The sequence below is a fragment of the Camelina sativa genome, chromosome 17 (assembly GCF_030686135.1).
Source record: "Camelina sativa cultivar CO46 ecotype springtype chromosome 17, ASM3068613v1".
Taxonomy (NCBI): domain Eukaryota; kingdom Viridiplantae; phylum Streptophyta; class Magnoliopsida; order Brassicales; family Brassicaceae; genus Camelina; species Camelina sativa.
In genome coordinates, this window is record NC_141896.1 from 10,861,273 (window position 1) to 10,873,146 (window position 11,874).

Here is an 11,874-nt window from a genome sequence, read left to right on the forward strand (position 1 = left end):
ACTATTTATTAAACGGTTACCGTTAAAGTTAAAACAAATCTCTAACCATAACTGGTGGTTAATAAATCGTAACCGTTATAACCGTAACCGTGGTGATACCTAGTTGTGGATAAGGAAAAAAAATGCAGAATCTAACTTAAATCCTTCTTGTTTTATAATTAACGATTAGAACATTGAATTCTTAATTATTATAAGATAAATTAAAATATAGTATCCAACATTACTATAATTTTATTTTTTAAAATACAAAACCAAAATATCAAAAAAAAAAAAAAAAACTAAGGCACGATGCATTTGAGATCCTTGATGGTGGCAAGTCTGTGGAGAAAGCCGTCATAGTCGTCGTCGCGGCTAAGCATGTTGACACGGACGTACTTCTTGTCACAGCCACATCGGTCCCCTCCTCTCGCCAAAACCTTCTTTTCCTTCAAGAGACTTCCCAGATCTCTTTCCTCTTTTAACCCCAACCACGCAAACGCTGCATTAACAACCCAAGTCATTAACTAACCGACCGTTGCAAAATCAAAGCATAAAAAAAGGGTTTGTACGTCGTTTTGAGTACGTACCAGGAGAAGTGGAGATGGTTTTGCCAAAGAAGTTGCAGAAGGCTTGAGGGTAATTAGGGAGAGTGAATACGTCACTGGACTCGACGACCTCACGTAGCCTCTCCCACCGTGACTTCATCTTTTCGTATCCATACTCAAAGAAGCTCTCCGACTGTGGCTGACAGGTTTTGGTCAGTTCGTTGAGAATTGTGGTGGCTCGAGTTTGTGACTCCTTCGACACACCAATGGAGTTTACTGTTAAGTATTGCACCATCTTCTTAGCCACTTCTATATCCTTCACCAACGCCCACCTTCACTCCCAAAACAAAAACATATATATTCATTAATCCTATAACAAATTAATCTTGACAAGAATTTAAAACGAACATGATTTAATTGTCGACTACGAAACAAACAAGGCAGTAGTTGTGTAAGTTTTTAGTTTCTTTCAAATATATACAAATACACACACACACACACACACACACAAAAGAGGTAGTTAAAATAGGTAGTTTCTCAACTATATTGTTGTTATAAAGTGGGTTAGTTAGTCTCACCCAATACGTGACCCAGCGTGGCCGGTGATCTTAGAGAAGGTGAAGAGCATAAGGTCGTGGTCTTGACGACGAGTGATCGGAGTGTAGTGTGGCCAGTAATACGCGAAGTCATGGATCACTTTCCCACCCTCCCTACGGTTCACCACCGGCTCTCTCATAGTCCCATCAGGGTTGTTCGGTGAGGTCACCATCTCTATGTACGGTCCCTTTTTGTCGAACGTCCTTGCGTCTCCTTCCCATTTGTATAGCTTCGAATCAAGATACGATGCCTCCTCCACGTATGTCTATAATAAAACATAAAAACAAACAAAATTGAACGTAAATAATTATTTTGGTTTCTTTGGGACGATGTATGTGACTATGTGATATGCTCAAGAATCATGTCTTACTTCACAACCCAAAAAATAATAATACTTTGTGATTTGTGAATATCTTAAATATGTACACCAAATCAACTTGATGCATGGTTATGGGACTATAGGATCAGTGAGTGAGGGCTTACGGAGTAATAAGGAACCGCTGCAACGATGCTGACAGGTGTGACCTCAGAGAGCGACGAAAGTGCAAACAAAGCGGCCTGACAAAGCTGTGACGAGCCAGTCCCCACCACGATGTAGCGTTCCTCGGTAGCTGCATTACCTATTGTACCATGCAACGCCTTGATCGCCTTCTCAAGCTCTGGCTCTAGGAACCAACACACATTCTTCGTATCGCTGAAGTAACTCATCAGATCCCATCCTGGTATCACTACCGTAAACCTGTCCGTCATCTTCATCCAATATTCTTGGAACGCCGTCGGATCTCCTCTGTAAAAAATGGACACAAGCAAATTAATTTCTTTAAAACAAAAAAAAAATTCCATCATGAATCTCTACGTCAAGAGGTTTTGCTTTGACATGTAATTAGATTTTATAAAATATTATAGATTATAGAGTATTGTTTTTCAAGTATGAAATCGCAACGTTTAGCGTTTTCATCAAAATGTATTTGTCGATCATAAAAGTCTTACAACAAATACAAATTAAACAAAACAGTTTATGTATAAATTGTCTAGTGAGTCTGAAATACAAATTAAAGAAACACTTCATCTATGATTCTCTGTTAAAAAGTTAAAAACAAAACTAACAAAGAATTGATTCTGAGGAAATTATTTATTATGCAACAAAAGTGAGTTGTTGGTAGAGAAATATAAACACATACTGATCAAGGTTGATGATGACGTCATCTGACAAGCACTTGTCCTTGTTGGAATCACTGTCTGATTTCTTCGAGCTTTCAAACCCATTCATCTTTTCCATGTCCTTGTTTACTCTGTTGCTGGCTAATGTAACAATGTATAAGAATGTTAATGATTGGAAATCGTATGAAGCCTATTTATAAGAAATGGTACAGCCAACTCCAAGAAATGGAAGAGAAAGTAAATTTGTATTGCACTTTGTGACAGCTATAGAAACAAATGCTCCAATTTTTGTGGTCAACACTTTTGGGGATCAATATGTAATCTCATAATCATGTTCATGCTCCTAACTGCGCCAAATGTCATAAAGAATCTATCATAATTTAGACAAATAAACCAATTTAGGCAAGGAAGAGTCTATAGAATATTATCTAGATACTTTTTACTTAATTACCATGTAATAGAATTTCGAAGTCATCTACATTTCACGTAAAAGATAAGAACACAGGTTACTCCAGCATTATGTTCCCACGTGTTTAGTTATATCCTTTACTTTTCACTTCTCTTTATAGTTTTGTTCTTACAGTGAATTTGGAACAAATTAGTTAAGATATTTTATGTATTTAAGATATGTAGAACTGTGTAATTGAATTAATATGCAAGGAAGTTTTTGCAGAATACAAACTCGATAAAATTGTGTAGTTTATATGTAAATGTGGATTGTCATAATTTATCAAAATATAAAATTCAAATTTAGAATTTAGCATTAATAATTCTAAAGTTTAAACATCTCGTATTTAATTATATATATTCTTCTATTTGACGAAACCATTGTAATTTAAAATATTTTTTGTATTTAGATAAATTTATATATCTACCCGGTAATATGTTTAGCTATATATGAAGTACTACAACAAAATTAATTATCATTCAATTATTTGAATTATAAATGATAAAAAAAAAATCATTACTCAATTTTTTAATATAAAATCATAATATATAAGCACCATCATTGAATCACATGAAATTTTTAAATTAAACCATATTAAAAACATACCTCAAAATATATTAGAGCCGCCATTCTATCACATAAATTATTACATTAATTAATCCATATTTAAAGAGATTTTATGCCGTCATTTTTTTATTTGTTAGCGCCGTCGTTGATATTCACGCTGTCATTTTTTATTAGTTTGTATCGTCATTGGATCACATAAAAAATAAATTATAGTGAAAATAAATTGTTGCTAAAAAGATATAACATTAAATTTAATATTTAACATTAGATTTCACTTATTAATTATAAGACATGTAAATGTAACATAAAATTTTCACCCTATTCAAAAAATAGTAAATAGTATATCATTAAAATTATAACTACTACTATTACTATATACATAGAAAAATAAGATTACCACATCTTTGTAGTTTGGAATTTGGATCATAAAAGCAATGCTTTTACAATGTTTATAGTGATATACAGTAACATTATTTTTAAAATAAAATAAAGAAATTAAAAATGAATCTATGGATACTTAGGGGGGGGGGGGGTGTATTGAACTTGATATGTTAGGAGATTTGTTGACATTTTAATATTTTTAAAATTTGAGAGATTTTAGTGTAATGTTAGAAGATTTGGTTATTAAATTTAGGATCTTAGTATTGGGTGAGATTTGAGATTTGGTGAAATTGAATTTTAAGTGATTTTTAGGATATTTATATGGTTAAAAAAAAAAAGAGAAAGCAAAATCACATTTGTTGGTAAAGACAAGAAAGTTGCACCTCATATAATGATCCATGTCTATTGCTCCTCGTGAAATCCGTAAGTACCAGAAGAGAGTATTGAGTTGCTGATCAGGAATCTCCCTTTCCAGAGGCTTGTTCGTGAGATTGCCCAGGATTTCAAGACTGATCTGCATTTCCAGATTCATGCTGTGATTGCACTTCAGGAGGCTGTAGAAGCATACTTTGTTGGTCTCTTTGAGGACACTAACCTTTGCCCCATTCATGCCAAGCTTGTCACCATAATGCTAAAAGACATTTAACTTACACGCATGATTAGAGGAGAGCGTGCTTAAGTGTGATGGGGAAGGTGGTCGGATTTTGTGAATGTGGTTTTCTAAATAGATAGTTGGAATTAGATAATGGCTTCTAAAGCTTTCAGTTGTAGGAGACTTGAATACAATGGTGGTTGGCTATTTTTTCTTTCTCTATTTATTCTCTACTCGTTCTTATGATTTGCGTGTGTTCTTACTTAACCTATGTTTTTGTAGTGTGTGTATTGCTTTCTTTTTTGGCAATATTGAACTGAAAGATAGGGGGAACAAAACTATTACCCAAAAAGGATTCACCTAATTGTAGAAATTCTGAAATGAGAAATCCATGAGATGTAGAAGAGCATGCACAAATCCAGATGTGATTTGTAAGTCATATTTTTTAAGTAACATTTGAAATGAGATTTATAAATGATTGATTGAATAACAAGAGATTGTAAATGATTTTAGATGATTTTGTATAAATTTCATATTCAATAACGTTCAGATGATTTTTTAAAATCACCAATTGAATAATAGTGAATTTTAAAAATAGCCCTCAAATCTTCTAAAATATCAAGTGCAATACATCCTTTTAATATATTAATGTGCAAAGAGATTGTATAATAGATTATTAGGAGTTTTAAACGTCACTCACTTTACAAGCACTCCTGTACTGCGTGTCAAACGAGTAGTTAAACGTCAAAACTAGGCTAGCTTTACATGTGAGATGCGACGAACGAAAAACAAACTTGGACACTATCACCACCACACATAATTAATAAGAGGCAACCCTATTGAACATCTACGAGACTCCGACTTGGACCGACCAATACTAAAGCGCAGCAATACGGAAAACAAGACTTTGATCTGACAAATCCAATATCCTAAACTTTTCTTTTATCTTCGAATGAGATGTCATCATAGATAGTGAACACTGTCTGTCAATTACAAATCCTAATCCAACAATTTTTCGGTTTGGATCTTAAGACGCTGGTCAGAGTTAGGACTCAAACTAAAGGAAACCCATATCTAAAGCCCATGACATCAATCTTGAGCTTTGGAAATTCTTGTTGTAACAGACAAAGCTATACATTTGTTGATCACATTTTTGGTCTCTCTAATCTTCTTGGTCTCCCCTTGACTGGTGTTGAGCTTCGTTAGGCAATGTCTGTTGAACCTTCCTGAATACATGTTTCCTGCACCGCTCAAAGATACTGTCGTAGATCAAATCGAACTCCACACCTGCTCGCTCTCGGTTTATAATGAACATAACATGATCTGCCTCCACGATCTTGTAGTACCTGAAACATTCAAGAAAACCGGGTAAGCCTATTTATTTATCTTTCTCTGAATCTCCAAAAAAAACTGTAATCCAGGTCAAATGTAATAATTACAACAGAAGAGGACTAACCAAATGCCCGGTTGTAGCGGGAGAGAGTCTGAGTCACTACTAAGAATGAGACTAGAATGTTCAACTGGAATCCGTGGGTGAGTCATGGATATTGTGTTCAGTGCTCCATCGTTGTCCTGCCAATCTTCATCTCTGCAATACCAAATTTTAATCAGAGGTTTTGTATATAGCTTAGCTGGTGATACTGATACAAAGTTCAAGGAAATTTACATGTATCCTTTATAAGGCAGAGGAATGTCACGAGGAAATCGCCACTGGCTCATCTGCCACACGCGGATGAAAAGCAGAGGATGTATTCCCATCACACCTGATGGAACAGTCATTACTCCAAGAGATTTTCTAGTACGTTTAGTCGCGTAGCTGAAGTAGAACGTGTTTGGGAAAGTCTGCAGACGAGCATTGAGCTTCATCGATCCTTGGATTGAGAGGTCAGGCAAGATCCAATCTGCAGATGATGCAAAAGGACCAGCATTGCCAAGAAGAAGATCAACTAGGCCGCGTAGACCTGTCTTCTTTCTCGACATGTTGAAATGGTCGAACCCGAAGTTGTAATAGGATTTGAGCCAAGGAATGTCGATCCAGTCATACATTATGACTCCAAGTTTGCATATCTGAAGCAGTGATATAGGTTTCAGGGACTTCCCATCCTCCGGCCTAACACAATTATATACACATTTTGGATTACAAATCGTTAGAAATTTAGCTAAGAGGTCAAGAGAAGGAAGAGAAAACTCACTGTATTCCATCAATATAGGTTCGAGTAGTCCCGTTTAACGCTCCTGACAACGATGTTAAACTCAACACCCAATTCTCATTCGTGTTCTCATAACCCTCAAACATCTGAAACCAACAGAACACAAGCAAAGAAGTTCAACAACACAACCAAATCCTGCTCAATCAATTGATAAAGTCTATACACAATCTACCTTGTCAGCAAGCATTTGCTGCAACACACGAACAACTTGAGCACCAGCAGAGTGGCCAACAAAGTGAATAGGATGATCTTCATCCCATTCTTGGTATTCCCCTAAAGTAAAATCAACAGTTCAGCAGCTAAAGAGTGAATCTTTAAGTTTACTCAACAATCAAACAAAGAGAACACATAAAAGTCAAAACCTTTTTCATAAAAACGACCAAATTGAGAGTGCCCACAAGCTCTACTGTGATCTTCTCCATAATCAACTAATCCACCTTTCAGATAATAAAACAGTTCTCTTGCCCTACAAAAACACCAAACACATCCTTCATCAGAAAAAATCACCCTGAGACTAAAATCTCATAACAAAAATCCACCAAACAAAGATTGGAACTTTCTCTTTCACCTATCATGTACACTAGTCAAAGATCCCAAATCAGGCACCAACACTCTCTCATCCTTCTTCTCTGCTCCAGCAAAGTATGATAAACCACCTAATCTCTGCAATGACAAATCAAATTAACAAACCCAAAAACAAAAAAATCAATGTGTGTAGAAGGACAAGAATATTTCAAACTTACTCCTTTCCCAAATCCAAAAATCCCATGAACCAAAACAATAGGAGGCAAAGCATTGACGTCTGTCGTCTTCTCTTGGTCAATTCGTTTGACTTCAACGGTGGCTTTGGGTTTGAAGATTGACTCAGTCAACGTCTGAGTGAGATCACCGGCGACAGCGGAGCTGAATATGTAAAGCCCATAAACCATATGAACAACGGAGCTAACTGATAGCTCTGCTACCTGTATAGCTGATACCATCAACGACTGAATCATCCTTTCTTAACCAAAAGGTCCAAAACCCAAATCTTTCGTCTCTTTAACAATACCCACAAACAAAATCCAAATCAGAAAAAGAAAAAAAAAAAAAAAAAAAAAAACAGTCTTTTATAAAACCCAGTAATCAAAATCTGATTTTTTTTTCACAACGAAGATTGAACCAAATCCCAATTCTGATTCTACGGACTACCCAATAAGAAACTAATTTGAAAGAAAGAAAGAAGAAAGAAAGAAAGAAGGAAGAAACCCTAACAAAGTATCAACATTGAATCAAAGATGATTCTTCTCTCTGTGAAAAAATGGGTTTTTGTTGTTTTTGGCTCATAAACACACACACAAGTTACTCGTTAACGCATGAAACAAGCTCTGTTTACGGACCAATGAAAAACGCACACGTCAATTTCATTTTTTTCTCCTTTTAATGTGTTTTCGTGGTTGATGCTTTCTTGTGAGTATGTATGTGCAACGTGTGTATATATTTTTGGGAAGTGGGATCCATTGAAAGATATGGTGAAATGTTTTTTTAAAAATATTGTCTGGTTGGTATAAGTAGGAGGAAGTTGCTGAACTGTCAAGTCAAATTTTACATGCATACAAGTTTCCGGAGTATCCCTTCTTCTTCATCTTTCGTGAAATTTCCAATAAACTTTATTTTGTGGACCATATTGATTTAGTCCTACACACGTCCACCCTTCTTTATTATGTTGACACCCACACTTACTATACAGAAATATGAAAATTCTCTATTCGACAATATAATAAGGACTGTTGTTGTGTGTACTTGTGTATGCTTGATTTTTTAATCCTCTAGGATTAGTATGGTCAACTTCACCGTGTGCCAAAGACTTGCCTAGAAACTTCTTGATAGATTTGTCTGAGGTGTGAGTGCGTGCGTAGTATAATTACCGGTTCAAAATTAGTATAACAAAGAGAGACAAGAAAATTTTAGTCGATTTTGACGAGCTGACATAGATTTATTTCTGGTCTCTGTCTAAACTAGGTTTTAAAGTTTGAAATTTCACAATCTGTGTGAGTGAAAAGTACTTTGAAGCAATTAATGAGTTTACCTAAACGAAGATGACTCATGCAGATGAACTGCCCACGTGTTTTTGTTGCTTTGCACTCGTTATAAATAGGCTGTGTATACAACTATACATATATAATTAGCTCAACCCCACAAATAATGATGATGCACTGTATATCTGTATCTTATTTATTAGCCCTTCATAGATAAAAATTACATGCTACTTTTATAATATAGAGATCAAACTCTAGAAATAAGAGAGAATATATGCACTTGAGTTAGTTGTGAAAACTAAACCATATGATCCGGTTTGTGGATCATGTAGCACCAGTGAATCCCCACAATCACGTTCATAAAGCAGTAACTTGTTCTTCCCCAAAACCGCTAGTGGCCTGAGTGCAAAGTCGTGGAACCCAAACCATTGAAAAGTTGAAGGTAGGATCTATCGAGTATATTTCATCCCATGCCTCCTTCTCTGCATTGAACGACCATATCTTTTGCTCGTCCCACTTAACCTCGGACACACACAAACAATTATTCAGGTTGCACATGACGATAACTGTATCAGAGTCGTGAACAAAAGGAGCTTTGGAGATGACTCGGAAAGTTTCCGTGTGAAAATCGAAAGACAAAACCTTGGTTTCACCCTCATATAGGGCGGTGAACCAATGAAGTGAGCCATCAAAATATATATATAGGATACTGAGCAAAGAGAATCATATAAGGAGAGGCATGAACTACGAACTTCCAAGCGTTGGTGCTGATATCAAAAACTTCACATGTAGTGGCGTTTTCAAGGCCTAGCTCGAATGAGTTATATAACCAGACCGGCTTGTATATGCACCTGAATTTGTCTTTACCGAATCCAAGCTGTAGGAAAGGGGCAGTGTCTTTGTTTTGTTTCCAAGCATCGAAAGTGAGTAGTTGATAGCTAGATAAAGGAAAAGTTCGATGCCATCAAACCGTCATATCAAACCGTCAAACCGTCACAACTACTACTGTAATGGGATTCACCACAATACTTAAATTGTAGAGATCGTAGAGGCATATCAAACCGTCACAACTACTACTACAAACTTGGTACACTGTGTTCTCCCAACGAATCCGGATCTTGAGCGAAACTGATGACCCGACCACTAAAGTTCTTAGAGAGTCTGGATCAACAGTGTTATCACCAAAAGGACATCTGGATCCTGATGTGATTGCCTACGGATCAACTGTGTTTCTTGGAATTTCCTAGATTCTATTATAGATCTCCATTGTTTCGATACACACTTGAATCTAAAGAGAGGTTTCACCGCAAGCCTCTCAAGAATTTGCTCATACAGGTAGCAATTCCATACTCATAAATAGATCAAGGAACAAAACCTCTTCAGATGATAGATTCTTCTGTGCTCGTAATAAGCTCCTTGGTTCCAATATATATATATCCCACTATCCCACTCTTCTTCTATTTTCTATTTGGAAAATTATAAATAGAAAATGAAGTAAAAACAAAATCAATCACGTCATTATCATATCGTTCCACTTTAGGAAAGAATAATTGTCATACTTAAAATACCTACAAAAAAAAATACACAAAAAATTATATAAATCTTTCAAAAATATAATTACGTACTGATCAACAATTTCTAACCAAAATAATTTCCGACCAACGACTTCCAACCGATTTATTATCATCGGTTAATGGTAGGAAATGCTTGTTTCTAACAGTTTTCTGACAGATTTGGCAGTTAGAAACTGCTGTGTTTTCTTGTATTAACGTCTATGGATGATTTGTTTTGAAGTACCCCCAAGTCCCTTTATGATAGTAGGGATAATACACTCCAACACTGCTTCACTCAATTCTAAATCATCTACAAATAATATTATATTAAAGCAAAGTGTTAATCAACAAATATACTAACATAAGCTACAGACAGAAAAGACTATATGGGACCATCAGTTAAAAACTATAAATATGAGGATAATTGGAAAAAAAAAAATCACTAATTTTTTTTGGTCTATATACAATTTTTTTCTTAAATGGTCATTTGTACCTAAAATACCCATACAAATTAATAAACCCAAATTTAACAAGTTATAGATTCTTCTGTGCTGGTAATAAGCTCCTTGGTTCCAATATATATATCTCACTCTTCTTCTATTTTCTATTTGAAAGATTATAAATAGAAAAGGAAGTAAAAAAAAAAAAATCAATCACGTCATTATCATATCGTTCCACTTTAGAAAAGAAAAATTGTCATACTTCAAATTTTGTCAAATAAAAAATGCACAAAAAATTGAATAAATCTTTCAAAAATATAATTACGTACTGATCAAAAATCAAATCATTATAGGATTATTACCAAAGCAAGATTGTTTGCGCAAGACCGATCGTGATAGCAAGATAGAAAGATTTAATCAAATCAAAAGGAAAGCTTCTTTAATTATCTTTTTTTCTTTGCTAATGCTAAATACAAAATTACTATAATTTTTTATCGAATTTGAGAGAGAAAATAACAAAATCTATATTGTAATCCCTAAATAATAAGTCAAACTAGGAGATATATCTTTTACATTAAAAAAAAAGTAATATATTCTCGTTTTTAAAAATTTAAATCACAACATATTCAGGAAAAAATTCTGCATATTTATTAATCATTAGTATTATATGAAAATTCCAAACAATTTGTAAGTAACATAAAAAAAAAGATGATAGGATAACCATAATTTAAAATCTTAATAAAATCTTCGAAATCTAGTTATTAAAAATAATTTTATTGTCTACTTGGATATAAAATCATAATTTTATTAGTAAGAGAAAATAATTTTTTAACTAATAATTATCTGTACTTTTTAAAAATCTCAGCTATTAATTTTTATTTTTTTTCAAGTACAAATCAGTTTTGATTTGTATAGATTTTTTTTATTTTTCCACATTTTTTTATTTTTGATCTGTCAGAATGTTTTATTTTAATTAATTAATTTTTTCTAATGGCAATTAAATATATTTTTTTTACATATTTAAAGGTTAATTTCATATTTGTACTTCCCAATTAATATAGTAGGATATGAATTTCAAATACATAAAATGTTCAGTTACATGTCATTTGTTACGTTTACCCTCTCTACAAAATTTTATCTTAGCGTTTGCCCAAAATAAAAAGAAGTAAATATCGTAGAATAAAATCAACTTGAACAAGGAAAAAACTTATTCCATGAGTTACATCTAATAGTACAATACACACATGAACATGTTTACAAAAACAAGTTTTTTTGTCTATGATAATTAAGTGATATTTACTAAAAATCAAAAACTATAACCTAAAAACCATTTAAATACCATCATCCATTTTGAGGGATGGAATGTGAGTGTTTAGCCACAATAGT

The 11,874-nt window shown here is 34.0% G+C and overlaps 2 protein-coding genes and 1 pseudogene across 2 annotated transcripts; all 3 read right to left on the minus strand.

Annotated features, from left to right (window-relative positions):
* Nucleotides 1-165: 165 nt before the first annotated feature.
* LOC104759380 (tryptophan aminotransferase-related protein 1-like) lies at nucleotides 166-2,461 on the minus strand. Its single transcript, XM_019238893.2, has 5 exons — nucleotides 2,303-2,461; nucleotides 1,605-1,908; nucleotides 1,103-1,386; nucleotides 567-856; nucleotides 166-478 (listed from the first exon to the last, which is right to left on the minus strand). Exons 1-5 carry the CDS (start codon nucleotides 2,398-2,400, stop codon nucleotides 279-281), a joined length of 1,176 nt encoding a protein of 391 aa, XP_019094438.1. The 5' UTR covers nucleotides 2,401-2,461; the 3' UTR covers nucleotides 166-278.
* Nucleotides 2,462-5,205: 2,744 nt separating this feature from the next.
* On the minus strand, nucleotides 5,206-8,025 carry LOC104756700 (uncharacterized). The gene is made up of 8 exons (XM_010479326.3): nucleotides 7,224-8,025; nucleotides 7,049-7,143; nucleotides 6,843-6,946; nucleotides 6,653-6,753; nucleotides 6,463-6,566; nucleotides 5,937-6,380; nucleotides 5,727-5,858; nucleotides 5,206-5,616 (listed from the first exon to the last, which is right to left on the minus strand). The coding sequence occupies exons 1-8, from the start codon at nucleotides 7,473-7,475 to the stop codon at nucleotides 5,433-5,435; spliced, it is 1,416 nt and encodes a 471-aa protein (XP_010477628.1). The 5' UTR covers nucleotides 7,476-8,025; the 3' UTR covers nucleotides 5,206-5,432.
* Nucleotides 8,026-8,749: 724 nt separating this feature from the next.
* On the minus strand, nucleotides 8,750-11,837 carry LOC109129881 (F-box protein At2g34280 pseudogene; annotated as a pseudogene).
* Between the last annotated feature and the right edge of the window lie 37 nt (nucleotides 11,838-11,874).